Genomic DNA, 21,366 nt, shown 5'->3' with positions numbered 1-21,366 from the left:
TACATAGGGTAAGTTAATCTTAAATATTATATTATAGAAATATTACTGTTACCATCTACAAAAGATAATTTTGGTATGAAAACCCGCATTTTAATTTAACCAAGTATCCTGTATCATAAATACATGTCTGGCATTTGTAACAAACCAAACCGCTTGAAAATCGGTGGAAAAGTCAGTGAGTTATGAGGATTTTAATTGTGGACAGACCTCCTGCCTCCATACACACACATGCATTAGGAGACGCGGCTCCGTACCAACACGCTGACGCACGAGATCCAACCGCGAGGTAACGGAACAAAATGTAGTCTGATTACAACTGTGAATGTGTTTTATTCTGTTGAGTGGTAGAAGTAAAGAAACATGTCTGACACATCCTTTGTTTTAAGTTAACCTTTGTGAAGCAGCTTCTTACTGGAGGTCAGCCACCACTGACACACTTCCAGAGATCCTCCACACACACTCGTACCGAGGGCTGATGTGTGTGTGTGGGGGTTCGGGGAGGCAGGTAGGCAGTGGACCAAACCACTGTGAGGCATATGGGGGGGGGGGGGGGGAGAGAAAATTGTTTACAACCTAAGCCGGCATTAATAAATTGTCACACACACTGTTAACTCCAAAACAAGCTACATCTCTGTTTAAATCATGACATTTACCCTTTTACATTCAATTTAACAATACACACATATTTCTATTCAATCAAAGCATTCACATTCATGTGCTCTGGGCATTATAATTCACTTTAAACAACATCTGCCTCGACTTGTTCTACTTTTAAACTTTTTTTTTTTTTAATCTTTTAATCTCTTCTTTCAGTCGCGTCCTTGTCTCTCTCCCTCTCTCTGCACATTCCCCTCCAGCCTGTGGGAAGGAGGCGGGATCTAGAGTTTCTGCTCCAATAGGGATTAGTGCTGACTATTCCTAACCAATAAGGAACTACAATTTTGGTAAAAGGCATTTGAGTGGCAGATTTACTTCTTTTCGTTTTAATAAAAGAAAATATTAAAAGACAATAAAGTAATTGCTTTTCCTTTTAGTAAAAGAAAATAATAAAGTAAAAATAAAATATTTATGGAACTCAGTTTCCTGGGTTACAATGACAAAGCAGCATCACTGGAGGACTCTGCACCGCCAGAACGTCTCACGGTTTTCACTCCGGGCCTCGGAGAGCCGCGGGATATTAGGAAAGTTAGGGAAACGTTCAGCAGGTTTCCTGGACGTCCTGGGACGGACATTACAGGGACAGACAGCTGAGACAGGAGACAGGCAACAGAGTCCAGAGACCGGGACAAGACAGGCTCTGCTGACCAGAGTTAACACAGTCCAACACCACCGATGGCTTTCTCTAAACCACAGACAGCACATAGATATAGAGGGTGTGTGTGTGTGTGTGTGTGTGTGTGTGTGTGTGTGTGTGTGTGTGTGTGTGTGTGTGTGTGTGTCTGCCTGTCTTTGTGCCCCAGGCTATTTGGGCTGTAAAAGGTTTCTAGTAAACTGTAAAATTGACTGTATTTTGAATGAGGTTAGGTGAAGAAAGATTTTAAAAAAAAAGGTAAAATGGGGTTTAAAGGCTTTATGAACCAGTAATCCCTTAAAATACCGTGACATTTACATTAATTCACCCCTTAATTCATGTAAACTCATTAAGTTATTAATGGAGGAAAACACCTTAAACTCCCCTTAAGGTTTCACTGATTACTTTCCAATTTAATGTAAAATTCAGGGAGACAGGAACTTTCCATTAATAACTCATTAATAACCTGTAAACCTGCACAAAAGGCATGAAAAATCTCTTGATTACTTAATATTATGAATCAGCCCATGAATAAATCCCTTAAAAACCCATGATACTAACCTTACTTTATTAAAGCTGTTATTTCTAATGGATAATTCATGTTTATGTAATGAGAAATGAAGGACACTTCAGGGATCAAATGAAGGGGTTTGGTTTGGCAGTGAGGGGGAATCATCTGAAGATTATATGAAAATCACTTCAGATTTTAGAAACCTTCGTTGTCCCGTGTGACTCCAGGATGGACTGAAGCTCTGTAGCTGCTGTTTAATGAAACGCTGCCCTCTGCTGGTTAAAGGAGGAAACACACATTACATTTCTACTGGGACGGTGCAGTGTGGGCAGAAGTCAGTGTGTACTTGGGGAGTGAGCCGGTTCAATCACTGAAACAAATCTCCTGAACTCTCCCGCTGTCTGAAGCTGCAGCTCGTCTCGACCTGCGGCGCTGCGGCCAGCAGGTGGCGCTGCTTCTCACAGTTTACAGCAGCTGATTCCACCTTCATAAAACCGAATCCACGGTTAGAGATAATAAAACAACGAGTCGATTCTACTTCACTATGATAGATCCGGTTCCTCTAGTTAACAGCATCACCAGCCTGACTAGTTACCTGTAATGTTGGCTGGTGAACCGTACTGCAGTTTAGAAACAGGTTCAGACTGTTTGTCCTGCAGAAGAACTTCATGAGCTGTTTGAATGTTTTCCAGTGAACTGCTGGAAGTTGTTTTCCCTGCAGTTCTCATTTACACCAGGTGGAGGCTGATTATACAAAACCGCATCAACTGGTGCAAGGTTTCACTGTTTATAACTGATCTATGCTGTTGGTGGAGGGAGATTTGAACTTGTGAAATGTAAAATAAAGTTTATGAGAGAGTTGTCAAACTGAATCAAGAGTTGAGAGGAAAATTAGATCCAGGGAAGACGGTTTGAAGCTAGAAAGAAAAAGAGATTTTTAATCTCAATGAGACTCCACTCCTGGTTAAATAAAGGTTAAATAAAAAAAAAAAAAAGTGTTTGTATGGTCAGATAGATTTCTAAATATTCTATTGACCATTTTTCAAACATTTTGATAAACAGTGCCATCAGAGAGTATTCACCTCCTTGACTTTTTCTACATGTTTTGGTGTTGTAGTCAGTACCTCCTGTGCCCCGTAGGTGTCGCTGTTCTGTAGCGTTGCTGGGCCACAGTCGGTACGCAGCTCCGCTCAAATGCATCTGGGTTTGGATATGTACGCTCACCTCGTGCATGCAGCTACAGCAGAGGAGCTGCACTCGCTACTCCAGTACTACGATCCAGCCGGTCATTCTTTAAAGGAATAGTTTGGTCTTTTCAACCCTGGGCCCAAATAACATGTTTTTTACTTTATTATTATTTTTGTCTAATTCTGACTCCAAGCTCCAGCAGTAAAAACATTCAAACCAATCAGCACTCTTCTGTAACTATTAATAATTAATCTGAGGAATGATTGACATGCAGCATTTATGTGTTTAAGATTCTTGAAATGTGAAAACTAAATATTGACAGAAGCAGAAGGAGACTATTTTTTCTGTCAGAGTGAAGACTCTCACCATTTCTAGCAGACGGATTATCATTTCTGGTTATTAATTACCCCAGTTCTTCATTGGTAAGTCACAGCTCATTTAAATTTATTAAAACAAGTCTAGTAGTTCTCAAGTTTACATCAATTTGAGCCTGTCTGTTCACAGAGAGAGAGTTTACATCAGTTTCAGCTTGTCAATTAAAAGTAATGCTGACTCGACCAGAGAGAGAGAAGCATGGGAGCGAGAGACATTTGTAAATGTAGAGAGAGAGACGAGAAACATGGAGAAGACAGTGTACTTTACATCAGTTGTAGCCTGTCTGATACTGACTTGAACTGAGAAAGAGAAATAAAAGTGAGACATTAATTGTAGAGAGAGAGGGGCGAGAGACTTTGAGAATACATTGAGAGAGAAAGAGAGAGAGTTTAGACTCGACTACACAGAGAGAGAAACACGGGGGCGAGAGACATTAGTAGTAAATGTAGAGAGAGAGGGACGAGGGAAGACTCCAATACTTTTATTTTCCTTCCTAAATCAGTCGAAATTCTAAAAAATAAATGATTAAAAATATCAATATTATTTTAAAAAATGTAATTATTTGTAATCAACATATTTTGACATATTTAAATGTTTAAGTTTTCTTGTCACATTTAAAAAATATATACATTTTGTTTTATTGTTTTTATTTGTTTCATAGTTGCCATGGTGATCTACCGTGTCGTCGTGCACCAGGAACGCTTCTTCCTGTCGGGTGACGCCCACCGAACCACCGTCCAATTGGTCGGCAGCAGAGGGGCCAGCGAGCGCGTCCGATTGGCTGAGCGCTCAGTGAGTCACAACCTCCTAGAAAAAAATGCGTAATGATATTGATTACTGTAAAAAAAATTATAATAATAATATAAAAATATGATGATAATAATTAGTAATTGAAAATATTTAATTAGTACATTTTATTATATGCAGTTTTAAAAAGTAAAATATTTATAATTTCTAATATCATTTATATTTCTAAAATATATAACAATAATACATGCATAATTAATGTAATTTATACTTTCTGATCATTATTAATTTATATTGTTTTAAAAAGAAATATATATGTATTTTTTTTAAAGTGGCTCATGAAGGGCTTCAATAAATGAATCAATTCTAATCTTTTCTTTTTCTTTTTCAGATTTGTCGGGTTTTGAAGAACATTTGCTGCTGCTGCAAAAACACAGAAGAAGTCGTAAGTTTCCTCTTAGACAGGAAGGAAGGAAGAAAGGACTGACATGAGGAAGGAAAGGAAACAATGAAGGAAGGAAAGAAGACAGATAATTAATATTTTAATAATCTATTATATGTTTTAATTGATATATATTGACATATATATAATTCATATATAATGACAATTAGAACTAATACATTGTATGTTTTTTTAAAGAATTATTTTACTGCATTTTATTGCAATTTTTATTATCTTTTTATTTAGTCATGAATGATGTAATAAAATCTCTGTTGCTAGGCAGAATACAAGGTGAGCTGTCCCGCCAGTCTCGGAGCTCTCCTATTGGTCCGTCTGGAAGCCACGGCCACCACAACCAGTGTCTGGTTCTGTTCAGAGGTTGCCGTGACGACACCGGAGGGCGGAGTTTCGCTCTTCCCCTGCTATCGATTCCTCAGCTGCTCCACCTCACTCGCCCTGAGGGATTCTATTGGTCGGTGAATGTCTCTCACCCTTTTCTACTCTCTCTCTCTCTCTGTCTGAGACTAGTTTTTGAATTCAGAAGCTAGTCTCTCTCTCTATGTTGCTCTGGTCGAGTCAGCATCACTTTAAACTAGAATTCAAAACAAGTCTCTCTCTCATTTATCGAGCTTCAGACAAATGATTTTTTTTCATAATTCCTTTTTAAGTTTACATGTGAAAATTGAGATTCATCAAACCTGAGGCAACTCGTCTTTTATCTTGAATCTTTCACTTCTATTGATTCAACTGGTTTTTGAATAGATTTTATTCTCTAATATGGAAAGATAGGGAAAGATGAATACTAAAGAAACAAATTAAAATGTTTAAAATGACTAACAGGCAATTGGAAAGGCTTACCATGATCTCTGTAATGACTAGCTCATTGATGACAAAGACTAAAGGGCCAAAACGCTCCAAAGAGTTGGTTCCGATTCTTTAGAACCAGAACATAGGACCAGAACATAGAACTAGAACCGCAAATCAGAACATAGAACCAGAACATAGGACCAGAACGTAGGCCCAGAAGATAGGACCAGAACACAAAACCAGAGCACAGAACCAGAACGTAGAACCAGAACATAGAACCTTACTGTTAACAGCCAGACCTTGCCCATTTAAATCGGGAAGGATATCTTTCCGTCTCCTCAAAATTCTGAATTTTTGGTGACAAGCCACGCCCACCACCACGCCCCCTTTTGGCCAATCGACATGAAAAGTGAATCAGTTCTCCCTTGGCCCATAACCAACCTTCATACCAAGTTTTGTGCAAATCTGTGCCCAACTTTTTGAGATATCCTGCTAACGGAAGGACGGACGGACAAACACACAGACGCAGGCGAAAATTTTTATTATTACCTCTTTGGCGGAGGTAATAATGACGGAATAGGATATATTAAACTGATCATATTTTTATATGTAATAATAATAGAAATATTTTCATAAATTTGACTACTTCTGTAATAATAATAGTCGATGACATCATGGCGATATTTAATTTTATCATTTTTAGTTTCATATGGAACCGTTTTTGTTCCACTTCTTGTACACTAAACTTCAGCTACTAAATAATTATTTGCATACATTCCAGTATATTCATTTATGCTAATTAAGATCCAGTGAAGTGCTTCCAGTTTAGGAATGATTGGGATTTTGTTTGTAAAATTAGATCTGGAAATGTAAACACAAATTTACAAATGTATTGATAAATGAGGCCCTCTCTCTCTGGGCGAGTCAGTATCACTTTGAACTCTCTCTAGGTCGTCCTCGGACGAGCCCTCCAGCGGCGTTTCCAGTCATCTCGATCCTCCGTGCATCTGGCTAGCTCGCCAGCACTTTCCGCCCCTGCATCTTTCTTTAGTATGTCCACGTACGTTGGTGTGGGACGCCCTCGTGATCGATGCCCGTGTGTTGGCTCCCACAGCACCAGTTTGCTGACTGGGAGCTCCCGGTGTCTCTGGCAGTAACCGGCTAGCCTCATTCTCCTGGATGCTATCTTCTCACTCAACCTTGGTAACCCCCATACAGATGTTTGTTGGTAACGTGCTCGTTCTGGTCGATGTTTAGTACTGCACGCAGCATTCTGGTGTAGCACCCATCCAGGGACTTCTGCAGGGTGGGCTTCAGGGTCCAGCATTCACAGCCATACAGGAGAACGGACTCTACAGTCGCAGAGAAGAAGCTGAGCTTGATATGTCGGGGGAGGTTGGAGTTCCACACACTGGCCACGCCGTTCAGAGCCTTCCATGCGAGTGCTTTCCTCACTTTAAGGTCTTGGTCTGACGAGTTGACCCATGAGCCCAAGTATTTGAAGTCATTGACTTCTTTTAGAGCAGTGCCTCCTGTTGTCTTTAGAGGTGGATGGTCCAGGAGGATGTTGTAGGTGATAACCTCGGTTTTCTTGGCATTTAGCCTGAGTCCAACCTTGGCACACTCTGTCTCCATTCTGGTCAAGAGCTCCTGTGCCTGCTCCATACGGTCAGATAGCAGACTGATGTCATCCGCATAGTCTAGGTCCGTTAGGACTACAGCAGGGAGTCGTCTAGACCTCCTAGGTGTAATAGTGAGGCCGAGTTCCTGCTCCCTCCACTGATGGCTTGCCTAAGTGCATAGTCCAGGACTATAATGAAGAGGAAGGGGGCAAGGGTGTCCCCTTGCAACACCCCCACCAGGATGTCAAACTCCTCGCTGTTGCCGTCTGGGGTTACCACCTTGGCTCTTGTACCCGTGTACATGGCCCCTATGGCCCGGAGTAGGTTGGGAGGGACACTGTAAGCCTTGAGTAGCTTCATCATCACGCCTCTGTGTATCAAGTCAAATGCCTTTTTGAAATCGATAAAACACAGCACCGCTGTCAGGTTGTTCTTTTTCACCTCCTCAATGATCCTCCTTAAGGCAAAGATCTGGGCTACGGTGGTTCTTCCCTATCGAAAGCCATTTTGGTTCTCTCTCAAGTGGGGGTTGATGGCGCACCGTATCCGGTTTAGTATCATGCGGTTGTACATCTTTACAATGATACATGCCAGACTGATGCCGCAGTAGTTGTCTGGTTTCGAGAGATCTCCAGATTTAGGCACTGGGATGATGTTGGAGAGAGACCACATATCAGGCATGTTGTTTTTCATCAGAGCAAGGTTGCAAATCTCCAGGATGATGTCGTCGAGATCGCAATTCTTAAAGACCTCTGGGGGAATGCCGTCCGGCCCGGCACTTTTTCCCTGCTTCAGAGCGGATTTCACTCTGGCGAACTCCCTGACTGTAAAGGGACCATCATCAATATTGAGATTTATAAGGACTGCAGGTATGTCCTCCTCAGCTCCATCCACTGCCAGGTGTGTGCCTAGGAGAACCAGGAGGTCACTCTCTCTTCCGGGCTGCTGCCTGCAACCTGTCCCTCCTTTGACCTTTTGCGCCCACACAATTCAATTCAAAAAAGAGTCTCTCTCTCTCTCTCTCTCTCTCTCTGTCTCTTCCTACAGCAAATATCTCACCTCTCTCCAGTCATTTATTTCATGTTTTTTTTTCTTGTTTGAAGCTAAATTTGTGTTCAACGACGTTCGACCAATCGAATTGGAGCAAAGGATAAACGAGCTGACCTGCCGCCGCCAAACATACAGGTAATTTACAAAAAATAAAAATGAAGAATTCATGTTTTTATTATTTTTGGTATTATATCAATAAGTTTCTAGATTGTCTTTTCAATTAATTAATATTAATAATTTTTTATTACTATTAAATATTATTGTACTATTATATACTGTTATTATATACTACTATACAATTAGTCTTTATATTATTCTTTTTATTAAAATACTTTTTCTTAGTATTTTTTTGTATTTTTTCTTAATATTTTTTATCTTAGTGCTTTTCTTTAATTTTCTCTTTTTTCTTACTATTTTTTCTACTCTTTTGTGGAATTTTCAATTTTTCTTTGAATTTTTAAATCTTATTTTTTCGTTTTTTCTCTTTTTAAAATGTAATTTTTTTTAATGTCATTTTTTGTATTGACATGATTTTTTTTATTTTATTATTCCCTTTAAAAATAAAAGTTATGAATATTACATTTTATTTCTCTTTCAAATTAAAAGTCATGAATATCATAAAACATCTTTTTTAGGTGGAGTTGCTATGACGACGGTCTCCCGGAGTCGATGAAGGCCGATGATGTGACATCACTTCCTGCCGAGGTTCGCTTCTCTGTCGCCAAGGCAACCGACATGATCCTGACCGTCAGCGAGGCGTAAGTTACAGAAAAAAAAATTATTCGTTCATACATTATATTGGATACATTACATTATATTATATTACATTACATTACATAAAATTGCATTATATTATAACACATTATATTAAATATAGTAGATATAGTAAACATAGTAGAACTCAGTAGATACACAATAGAACCCAATGGAAATATCGTAGAACTCAGTAAAAACACAGTACAACTCAATAAAAACATCGTAGACCTCAGTAGATACACAATAGAACCCAATAAAAACATCGTAGAACTCAGTAAAAACACAGTACAACTCAATAAAAACATAGTAGAACTCTGTAGAAACACAATAGAACCAAATAGACACATAGTAGAACACAATAGAACTTGGTAGTTTATCAATGTATTCTAGAATTATTTGGTTGTTTATTGGCATTTTTTTGTTGGTTGACATTTTTGGCTCTTCTGTCATTTTATTGTTGTTTTCTGTCATTTTTTCAGTTGTTTATTGTTGTCATTCTATGTTGGTTTCTGGACACTTTGTAATTTTGTACTTGTTTGGTCATTTTGCCCTCTTTTTATGTCATTTTGTGGTCATTTTGAGTTGTTTTTGTCATTTTTCACTCTATTCTGATGTTTTTTAATCGCTGGTTGAACTGTTTTTTCTCCTGTGCTTCAGACTAGTTGAACTGGGTCTGGACGGCCTCCTGTTTGCAGAGCACCACTGGTCCAGTTTCCAGCAAATCCGGCAGGTTTTCCAGTCCAGGAGGAGCCAGACCTGCAGTAAGGAAACTTTATTCTCACGGCACAGCCGAGGGCATCACGAGGCAAATTCAGGTCAGGCAGTCAGGCAGTCAGTCAGTCAGGTAATGCTTAGTGAGATGATGTGTTTCATCAGATGGCCTCTAGAGGGCGTTTTTGACTGAGATACAGTGTTTCCCATACAGAGGCACAAAATCAAAAGTTGGTCAGTGTATATAAATGGATCTAAATCGATCTCTAATGCGTCTGATGTGCGCATCACCTCATGTCTGCAAGTTGGAGATGTACAGACAGCAGACCAGCAGCATTGAACTCAATCCACAGAGTCTCCCGGTGTGAAAACAAAAGTGAAACTACAGACAGTAACTCGTCTTCGCTGCCCTGCAGACTTTAATGGTAGGTGATGTCATCTTGTGGTATTTAAGTAACGTTAGTGGAATTAGGTAATTTAACCGTGTCGCAGTGCTTCAGTGCAGAGAAGTGAACACATGCACCGTGGTTCTGTACAGGATCTGTGCTTGTTGTTAATATGAAAAAACACATGAAATAAAAAAAGAAAAAAAAAGAACATTTTAAACAAAAAAACTAAGTAGTAGTAACGTCGTCCAAGTTGAATTCAATTAAATGTAATGTAAAAATATTACATTTCTTTAATAATAAACAGATTTATTAGAAAATAAGCTGCCATAATAATAAAGCTTTATTTTGTATTTTTCCTGTCAGAAAAACGCAGCAGTAGCGGCGTTTATCAATGAGAATAATAGACACACCCCGAGTTTTTTCGTCTTTATTGCAATATCTACCAGATTTTTCAACCAAAGACTTTGTTCTATTGGTGGACCAGTTTTATATCACAGAGAGGCCGAAGCTTGACAAAGATACAAGCTCTTTTTTGAGAATTAGCCTACATCCATACCAAGGTAAACGATCTCTTGTCTAGTTACCTAACGTTCAAAGGTAACGTAGCTAGTAAAGTATTCTTCATTCTCTTTCAGTCATATATGTTAGCGTTATGCCATTTAACTTTAATAACATGTTTGCGTGTTAATACTGTGGTACAGTGTTGTAAACAGCCAGGTTGCAGTCAGAGCTCGGTGCTACAGATCGATAAGGAAGAAAACCACATAAGCTCAAGGTTCATTAGGAGCGAATAATTCTTTGGATTGGCTCTTCTTTCTTCCTCATTGATCTGTAGCACCGAGCTCTGCAACACAGACTACAACACTGGACACCGTACATAACAGTATTAACGTTAGACGCACAGAAATGTTATTAAAGTTAAATGACATAACGCTAACATATATGACTGAAAGAGAATGAAGAATACTTTACTAGCTACGTTACCTTCGACCTGCGTATCCCGGTAACGTTATTAACAAACGTTAGCTAACTAGACAAGAGATCGTTTACCTTTGTATGGATGTAATTCTCAAAAAAGAGCTTGTATCTTTGTCAAGCTTCGTTCTCTCTGTGATATAAAACTGGTCCACCAATAGAAGAAAGTCTTTGGTTGAAAAATCTGGTAGATATTGCAGTAAAGACGAAAACACTCTATACACGCTCTAATCTATTCTCATTGATAAACGCTGCTACTGCTGCGGTGCTTCCCATCTGTGATGACTTCTGCTGCGTAGAACCCGGAAATGTGAAAAGGGTCTATTGTTTTTTTTTTTCTTACTTTTTATCTAAAAAACAAATATTCAAAATTTTGTGGCAGATTTTCAATAATTCTCACTTCCTCCTCTCTCAGGATTGGTGGAGAGACTCTGGAAGGAAGACTGTTTTTTCGGCCAGCAGTTCCTGAACGGCGCCAACCCGACTCTGATTCGCCGCTGCACAGAAGTCCCGCCCAACCTGGCCATCACCGAGGAGACAGTGCGGGCGTCGCTGGGGGGCGGAGCCAGCCTGCAACAGGAAATGGAGGTCATTGAAGTGAATTTAGGAGGAAATAACAGGAGTAACAAACAATACTAAAAATGAAATGAAGTGAAATTATAATAAAAATAAAAATAAAAAATATTTCGAAAATTAGATTAGATTAGATAAAATAATTTAAATTAATAAAATGAAACAATTTAAATCTTTACTAATTAAAAAACTTTCATTTTAGCTTTTTTATTTCAATTCTATTTTATAATACAAGTGAAATATATATATATGTATGTTCATTAGTTTTATAACAAAACTGTTCAAATAATAATAATAATCTTTCTTCTATTAATTAAAAATATATACTGTATATTTTCTCCAATTATATTTTTAAAGGAGTAATTTCAAATCAGATCCAACAAATAACTTTTTTGTATTTCAAACATGACGCGATTTGTCAAATTACATCATTAAAAAAATTTCCTTTTCAAATTAATGAAATTAAATGAAGCTATGTTAGACTTAAATAATAAAAATAAAATAAAATTAAATAATTAAAATATATATGTAAATATAAATATTTAAATTATTTAAATTTACAATTAAAATAAATATTGTAACATATTACAATCAAGCCAAGGTAAAAATCTGAATTTAAATTCTTATTAAATAAAACCATTATTTTTTAAACATTTTTTTAATTTCAATTGTATTGTTTGCATCAAATTTCAACATGCAACATTTAAAATGTAACAATATCAATTAAACTAATAAAACCAAGTGAAATGATGTTAAATTGTTTTATATTTAAACTACAAATCAGGTGCAAGAAAATTCCATATTTGATTATGAAAAATTCATTTTTTTTTAAACACACAATTTAAACATGTAATATTTCAAATCAGTTGCTGTTCATCTAGAAAGCAATCTTAATTTTTTTGTATTTCAAATGACATTACATTCCTCAAACCTTGTTAACATAAAAAGAATGATTCCACTAATTAGCTCATTTGCATAATTCAGTGGGGAAACGTCTTCCTGGTGGATTATTGGCGGTTGGACGGCCTCACGCCAAATACAGTCAACAGGAAGCAGAATTACATCACAGCGCCACTCGTCCTGCTTCATCTGAACAACGACAACCTGCTGCTGCCCATCGCCATCCAGGTGACCTCTGACCTTTCCTTTCCTAGTTTCCTTTCCTCGCTTCCCATCGCCATCCAGGTGACCTCTGACTTTTCCTTTACTTGCTTCCTTTCCTTGCTTCCTTTCCTCAATTCCCATCGCCATCCTTTCCTCAATTCTTTACAGCTTTCCTTCCCTTCCCTTCCTCCTTTCCTGCCTTCCTTTCCTTCCTTCCTTCTTCCCATCTGGTTTTTCCTTCTTTATTTCCTTGCTTCCTTCCTTCCTTCTGTCTTTTCTTCCTTCTTCCATTCGCTCTTCCCTTCTTCCTTCTTTTTTACCCTTTTCTTTCCTTCCTCCCCTCCTATGTCACTTCTTTGCTTCTGTCTTTTCTTGCTTCTTCCATTCCCTCTTCCCTTTCTTCCTTCCTTCTTTCCTTCATTCCATCCTTTTCTTGCCTCCTCTCCTAGCTGAAGCACCACCCTCTCACTTACATGCTTCCTTGCTTTCTTTCTTTCCTTCGTCTTTGTCTCCTCTCCTAGCTGCAGCAGACTCCTGGTGAAGGAAACCCCGTCTTTGTGCCTCAGGATCTGGAATTTGATTGGCTGATGGCCAAAACCTTTGTGCGTGCCGCAGACTTCTCCGAGCATGAGCTGCACGCTCACTTCCTGCGCACGCATGTGATGTCAGAGCTGTTCGCCATGGCAACGCTCAGGAACTTTCCCATGGTGCACCCGCTGTACAAGGTAACACTCATGTTACTGAGAGTGGGTTTTGGTGTATTTTGCTGTATTTATTTTTTTTATATTATTTCTGCTTTATTGGACAGTTACAGTAGAGAGACAGGGCAGACAGACGGGATGACATGCAGCATGGAGAACGGGTTTGAATCTGTGCCACTGCGATTAGCCTTAATAGCACCAGTTGAGCCAATGGGTGTATTTTTGGGGGTTTTTGTGTATTTTTTGTGTACATGTTGTGCATTTTTTGTGTGTAATTCTAGCATTAATAGTATATTTTTAAAAATCTAAATCTAGTACTATTTGTAGTGTTTTTTATTTAATTCTAGTACTCTTGATAGTGTTGTGTGTGTAATTCATTCATAGCTGATTTTTGGAGTGTTTGTGTATTTGTACTTTTGGTGTAATCACAGTACTTTTCATAGTATTTTCTGTGTATTCCAGCTGCTGATTCCGCATTTCCGCTTCACTCTGGAAATCGACACTTTGGCTCGAAACCTGCTGATCTCTGACAGCGGGACGCTTGCCAAGGTGAGGCTCCGCCCATCCCTCATTAATAATTAATGGCATAATGAATACATATATTTTAGAAAATATTAATATTGAAAATTTTTGTTATTTAAGAAATTTGTAATAGGCCTACTTTTCTTTTTAGTTTTCCTCTATGACCTGCTATGACTAACGTTTTACTTTAATAAAACTTTCATTTATGCTAACCTAATTTTAATCGTCTTTTGTTGATTTGAACGTATATATAATTTATGCAATTTTTAATAACTTGCATGATATTTTCACCTCAAACTTTAATTTGTAATTTTTATTGTATCATTTATTTACATTTTTTTTATTTTACTTTTTAGTTTGATTTTGTTTAATGTTTGCTAATATTATATTTTTTATTTTATATGTTGACCAAAGTATGGCTTCATCTAAATATTTAAATCTTAGAAAAATACTTTTGTTTTTGTTATTATCATTGAAAATGTTGAAAATTTGCATATGTTCCAAAGTGTTAACTGATATATCATCTATATATTTTTTAGTAACTTCCATAACTAGTATAACTCTAATTTTTACTTTTTTCTAAGTTTCATTTTTATGTTGTCATTTATTTTATAATTTCTAATTTTTACCTTTTAGCTTTTCATTTAAACTTAATTCTGATCATTTCATCTCATTAAATATCAAATTTTTATCAATTATTCTTTTTAGTTTTTACTTTTACTTTGTTTTTTTAATTAACACTAATTTATTTCGAATATTCATCTCATTAATTATTCAGTACACAGCGGTGGGCGGTCCCGGAACGCTGGAGTTCCTGCGGAGGGCGTCGGCCTCGCTGACCTACCGTGACCTCTGCTTACCTGATGACATCACGGGGCGGGGCATGGACTCCATCCCTGGATACTATTACCGTGACGACGGCCTGCGGCTGTGGAGCATCATCCACCGGTCAATACGATTGGACAATGAAAATCATAATTTAGTCACAACATTCTAATTGCTACCTGAAGAAGTTCAAATCAACATGTGGCTTGGCAGATATTTTTAATAGACAAATAATGCAGTCAGAAAATAATTTTAGGAACACTTCGGCCTCAGGAATAAAAGTATGCAGGTAACCAACATGACAAATGCTCGACATTTAAAGTGACAAACACTCCTTTTCTTTTTCGCAATCTAAGGGAATCAATCTAGAGAAAATAAAGAAAAAAAGAGAAAAATATCCAAATAATTAAAAGGGGAGAAAACAAAAAGAGTGGTAACAAATTCAGAAAATGTATAATAATAATTATAATAACAATAATAATTGTGTAATGAATGGAAAGCATAGAGGAGAACAAAACACAAAAACAAAAACAAAAACAAAAAATCTGGGGTCACAACATGGAGCCTTGTAGTACCGTAGTGTTATTTTTTTTGTTGTGTTTTTTTTTGTATATCGATAAAATAGTAAACAAAAATCTATCAATTAAGACATGGCTTACGCATGCAAAAATCACGTTACATTATCAAACTTATTTTCGCCGCATCGGACTGCATTGCACTGTAGTGGAGATATTTTGACATTTGGAGCCCATTTGGACTCATATTAGCAGCAAGAAGCTAGTGACCGAGCTCAGACAGCTGACTCCAGAGTCAATATTGTCTGTGTGTCCAAGTACTACAGGTATGTAAGAGACAAATTATATATTGGTCCAAAATTGCCGAACTTATCCTTTAACAAAGTCAAAAACTTGAGCTACTATTTTCTCTAAATGATGAACTCATTTCATGTAAACCTTTTTTTTTTCCTTGTAGGTATTCCTGCCTGATTTGCCATGGTGTTCCTTAGCAAAATTAGAAAGACAGAAGATTTACATCTTTTGTCATCTGATCAGTTTGATAGATAGACAAAATTTTGACAAATCCTGTTGTAAATCTTATTAATATAGCATCTTTCAAATTTATCAAATTTTCAGAGGAGCGTGTACAGCGCTCCGGAGGTGAAATGATGTGTTTTATTTTTTAGTTTAACTTGGGAGCAAGATCTATCTCGTGCAGGGGCATGTCTAAGGGAGTGGCCCCTGAAATCTGATTGGCCACCCCAGGTGCCACCCCCAAATCCTGAGTTATGATTGGATGATGGCCATGTTAGAGGTGGGACCATCAGGCCAGTGCATTTTTTCCCCCAAAACTATTCTCCTGTGCTCCAAGAAACACGCCATGGGGAGCGAAGAGAAGAGCAAATTAGGGATTTTTTAATGTGAAAAAAAAAACTATGTCTGACCAAACTGAATGGCAAACACAAACGCAGCACACAGCTGAAGATAAAAACCAAGAGGGAATGTTAGCAGCCTACATTTTTTTATATGCATACAGTAGACAGTGATGCCTGATAATTCTGGTTGTTTTCAACCTGGGCTTTGTATGGAGGATTAGGGCCACGTGAAAAATTTAATTCTGAGTTCTGAGTTTAATGTCAGAATTCTGAGAAAAAAAATTCAAATTTTGAAGTTTAAAGCCGCACTAAGTGATTTTCTGACCACTAGAGGGCGACAGAAACCGCAGCACATTTGTAAACACACAGCAACACTGCTGGGCTACAGAAGCCCCTTTGGACAAACCGTGCATAAAGGCTAATGGCTAGAATAAACGTTCCTGCGGAGAAATGTTGTCGGTTACCAGTCTCGCTTTGCCAGGTTTTTCTCCTGCTGAAGGTCACATGTCCCACAATGACGAGTGAAGAGGCAGGTAGCAAGTTTACTGGTTTAACAAGTTTACTGGTTTAACAAGTTTACTGGTTTAACAAGTTTACTGGTTTAACAAGTTTACTCGCTCGCTTCATTGATTCCGTTACGAGAATGTTTTTCAGGGATGGGAGGGGGAGAGCGCCGCTTTCAAACAGCGAGGGAGGAGACGAGCTAGTTTTAAAAAAAGGAGAAGCTGCTGAATGGGTCGGGAGGAGCTTCGACCGAACATGACAACAAGCTTCAGAAAACCTAGAAATGGGAACGAAAGTTTATGATGTGTTCATTATTAAAAATGACAAAAGACGAATTGAACCAAAATACAATTGTGCCAAGTTACAAAAAAAAGTAAAACTTCTGAGCTGCGTTCTGATTGGCCCACAGGTATGTAGAGACCGTGGTCAGCTACTATTACCGTGGCGACGACGATGTCATCAGGGACCCGGAGCTGCAGAGCTGGATCAACGAGATCGTTGTCTTTGGTCGCCTAGGTGGTGAAAAGAAAGGTCAGAGTACTTTAAACTCGTAGTACTGCAGTGCAGTAACTACAATACATTAACTACAGTACTTTAATGGCAGTGCTTTAACTGCAGTACTTTTACTACAGTACTTTAACTGCAGTACTTCAGCTGCCGTAGTTTTACTGTAGTACTTTTACTGCAGTACTTTTACTGCAGAACTTTTACTATACTTTAACTACAGTACTCTTACTTCAGTATTTCAACTGCAGTACTTTTGCTTATTTCAATACTTTAATTTTATGATTTCAAAATAAAAGTGGAATGAAGTAAAATTGTAATTGTATGAAGAAAAAATAAAATGTAAAAGTTTTTTGAAAATGAATAAATAAATAAATAAATATGTTTTCATACTTGCAAAACTTGCACGTAAAATCACATGAAGCAAATAAAGAAAAAATCCAATTGTCTCTCTCTCAGGTTTCCCAAAATCCTTCATTTCAGTGTCAGAGCTGGCGTACTTCGTTACCATGGTGATCTTCACAGCAACAGCGCAGCACGCTGCCGTAAACAACGCACAGGTGAAACGAGCAGAGATCCTGTTCAGACCCGCGTGTTCAGGTCTCTGCCTGCAGCACTGCGACACGTTCAGTGACCTAACTCCACTAACGTTACTGAAACACCACAAGATGACGTCACCTACCGTTAAAGTCTGCAGGGCAGAAGAAGAGTTACTGACTGCAGATCTGTTCCTGACTGTGGAGTGTTATGCGCACATCAGGCGCATCAGAGATCGATTTAGATCCATTTATATAGCGACCAACTTCTGATCTTGTGCCTCTGTATGGAAACACTGCAGCTCACAGTCAGAGACGCCCTCTAGAGGCCAACTGACGAAGCATCATCTCACTAAGTGTTACCTGACTGACTGACTGACTGCCTGCCTGACTGACTGACTGCCTGACTGACTTTGCCTTGTGATGACCTCGGCTGCGGCGTGGGAAAAACAACAGCATCTTCCTGTTTGCATTTCAAAATAAAAGCGCACAACATTCATAATCACATTTAAAAAAATATATTTTTCCTTTTTCGTCTGCAGTTGGATTATTTTGGCTGGATGCCCAACGCCCCCGTCGGCATGCAGTTGCCCCCCCCGGCCACCAAGGGGCGTTGCAGCGAGAGCAGCCTATTGGCCAGTTTCCCCGACGTGAATGCCGCCGTGCACGGCCTCGCCACCGTCTACCTGCTGAGCAAGAAACCTGCCGATTATGTACGAATATAAAACATAAAATGTTATTATAAGAGGATAGAATTATGTAATGTAATATGAAACAAATGTTGATTTTTTAAATGTGATGTGTGGAATGTAAGGTAATAGAGAATATACAATTATTTTAGTTTTGGTAACATCCTATTTAATTTACAATTCTCAGTAGTGAAATATAATACATAATTGAATGTAATACAATTTACCATAGTTACAAATAATTTAAAATATTATTATTGCTTCGCTCCGGTCTAGGGGAATAGGAGCGCAACATAAAAATAGGTCTCCTTCCCTCCCGGCCCCCAAACCAAAGGCCAGCAGGCTCATGTAGGTAAAAAGAGTTTATTTATTTTCTTAGTGTTGCCTTTAGAAGAATTATGGTCAGGGTGATCATCAGGGACCAATAGGCAGGGAGCTCCCCCCCCGCCCCTACGGTCTCAGCCAATCCATGGAGGACACCTACTGCCAAGTTACATCACACAGACAAACGAGTCAATACGACCCACGGTGGTCAATTATGTAATGTATGGAATATAAGATAATAGAGTATCATGGAGCATGTAGAATATAAACGTTTTCTTCTGTAAAATAGGACTTAATTTACTCAACTATAAAGTGAAATATAGCCAAATACATAATTTCATATAATCAAATTTAACATAATTAAATAATACTACTTTCAATATGCTAATGTTATAATATAATCTATAAGGTAATACAATACCATGTAGTATGTAGACTGTAAATGTATTTTACTATAATTCGTCTGTTAATTCTACATACAATTTAAAATGTATGTATAGAATTCAATACCGTATAATGGAGGATATAAAATATAAAAGTGTGTAAGATGCAAAGTTATTTTATTTTTGAGAACACAATTTTATTTCCTACAATTCTCAAAAGTGCAATTATTAATACAGTAACATGATTAACCACAAAACAAACTAATTCAGTAAAACAATTAAACATATTAAGTAAAAATAATGCAATATAAGATAATATAGGCTAGTATAGAGTATATAAAACATAACATTATGTAATATTATGTAATATATTTTTTCAATAACAATTTAATAAAAGATACTGTAATAAATAATTTAAAATAATTTTATTTGAATATAAATAATGTAATATATTATAGTGTAATGTATAGGATATAAATTAATACACTAGAATGGAGCATATAGAATATATTTATTATTTTATAGAACATGCAATGTTAACAACTATAATTCTCAATTGTACAAAACAAAACAGAAATTGTTTCAAATAATTTTTAAAATAAGCTAAATTCACACTGTAAATACTAAAAAATATTTTAAATAATATAATGTAACACTGTAACACAACATAACTGCAATACAGTAGAATATGAAAATAATATAATAGAATGTGTCATTTATCGGCAGTTGCCCTGGATAACTTCTGCCCTCCTGACCTTTGACCTTTGACCCATCAGGTCCCGCTGGGCGGCTCGGCCGAGCGGCTCTTCACCGAGAGCGTTCCGGCCGAAGCGACGGCTCGTTTCCGCGGCGACCTGAAGCTGCTCAGCTGCGAGATCCGAGCGCGGAACGTCGGCCTGACGCCGCCGTACGTTTACCTGGAGCCGGCAGAGGTGGAGGACAGCGTGGCGCGCTAACGTTAGCGTTAGCATCTGTTAGCGTTAGCATCTGTTAGCGTCTCCGGTCAAAACCTGCCTCCCCACAATCAGTCCGCTGACCATCACAGCCTATCAGCTCCTTCGTGTCTACCTGGCCTGCAATCAGCAAGAACCTTTCTATAAACTTTTACTATTTCTGTCATTTTTTAGTTTTTTTTTTGTTCTATTCTGTTGTTTCTTGTGGATTTCTTTCCTCTATTAAATGCTTTTTATAGTTTTTTTTGTTCTATTTTCTCTGTTTTTGTTTTTTTGTCATTTTTTGTTGTTTTTCCCTCTATTCTGTCATTTTTAATAGTTTTTTCCCTCTCTATTCTGTTGTTTTTATACTTTTTTATACTTTATACTGTTTTTTTTTTGTCTAATCTGTCATCTATTGGTGGCTGGTGGTTCTTGCGGTTCTTTTGGCTGCTGGTTCCTCTGGTTCCTCAGCCAGCTCTTTTTAGAGTTCAGTTTTTATTGTGGTGGTGTTAGTCCTTCAATAGAAATGATAGGGAAAACCAGACTCTGGTGTAGACTGCAGGTTGGTTCTATTAAAAAAACCTGAGTCCGTCTGTCTCCGCCTCCCTTCCATCGGCATCAGTGTCTTTCCCTGCACCAGCACCAAACCACCCCCGCCTCTGTATAAAGAAATTCCTCAACGTCCTGGATGGAAAGCGGTCAGGACGGAGCGTTAGCACCCATAATAACCAGCGTATAAAACAAACATGACAGTTGGAGAGAGAAGAGGAGCAGTGGTATCCTCAAATTGCAACAGTCTTCTTGGTTGTTAAAGATATTCTTGTACTGAACAATGTCATTTTGTTTTGTTTGTTGAGTTGATTATAGTGATGTTGCTTAACTTGAATGTTGAATGAAGCACCAGATTTTGAAAATGTCTTTTGAGGCTTTTGATCATTACTGTACTTATCATATCCCCTAACTCAGCACCTAACACAGTGTTACAGATGCTCAGCAGCCTAGTGAAGGATCCTGCTCAGTGCCTTGCCTCCTAACGGCCACTAGGGGGCAGACAGGCTAACTGTGTGGATGTGAGTGACTGAGCTACCTTACAGCTCCATGAGTTGCTTTGCACCTAAAAATGACAGCCTCTGCATCACTTGCAAATAGAAATGTGTTAAAGATGACAGTTGGTATGATACTCTACTTTGAAATCAACAGACCATGATAACCTCTTAAATATTTTTTAGTCTCTCTGTGTCTGATTCAATTTGACTTTCTGACTGAATTTCAGACTTAAACATAATTTTGTATTTGTCATCTAGGTTGTTTTCACAAACCCCGTTAACCCCCCAAAACAACAGAGTGAGGAGCACAACATCTCTTTGGTGTCAGTATCAGTCAACATCTGGGCTATCTCTGATCTGCGACGCCCCGCTGAAATGAAGCCATTTCTTTTGGTGTCATTCAGCAAAATGTGAGGTACACACTACTTTTTACTACTGCTGTACTGTAGTCTTAATTACCTAATGGTAACAAAACCCCAGTGAG

The 21,366-nt window shown here is 38.0% G+C and overlaps 1 protein-coding gene across 1 annotated transcript; it reads left to right on the top strand.

Moving 5' to 3' along the window:
* The first annotated feature begins 4,031 nt into the window (after positions 1 to 4,031).
* Positions 4,032 to 19,857, top strand: LOC144542394 (polyunsaturated fatty acid lipoxygenase ALOX15B-like). The gene is made up of 15 exons (XM_078288968.1): positions 4,032 to 4,157; positions 4,504 to 4,557; positions 4,834 to 5,026; positions 8,087 to 8,168; positions 8,669 to 8,791; positions 9,447 to 9,550; positions 11,280 to 11,452; positions 12,422 to 12,565; positions 13,063 to 13,266; positions 13,705 to 13,791; positions 14,543 to 14,712; positions 16,875 to 16,996; positions 17,429 to 17,529; positions 18,048 to 18,218; positions 19,678 to 19,857. Exons 1-15 carry the CDS (start codon positions 4,032 to 4,034, stop codon positions 19,855 to 19,857), a joined length of 2,034 nt encoding a protein of 677 aa, XP_078145094.1.
* Positions 19,858 to 21,366: the final 1,509 nt, after the last annotated feature.

Source organism: Centroberyx gerrardi, chromosome 2, assembly GCF_048128805.1.
Source record: "Centroberyx gerrardi isolate f3 chromosome 2, fCenGer3.hap1.cur.20231027, whole genome shotgun sequence".
In the NCBI taxonomy this organism is placed as follows: domain Eukaryota; kingdom Metazoa; phylum Chordata; class Actinopteri; order Beryciformes; family Berycidae; genus Centroberyx; species Centroberyx gerrardi.
Note: the sequence above shows the minus strand (reverse complement) of the source record. Positions and strands in the feature narration are given on the sequence as shown.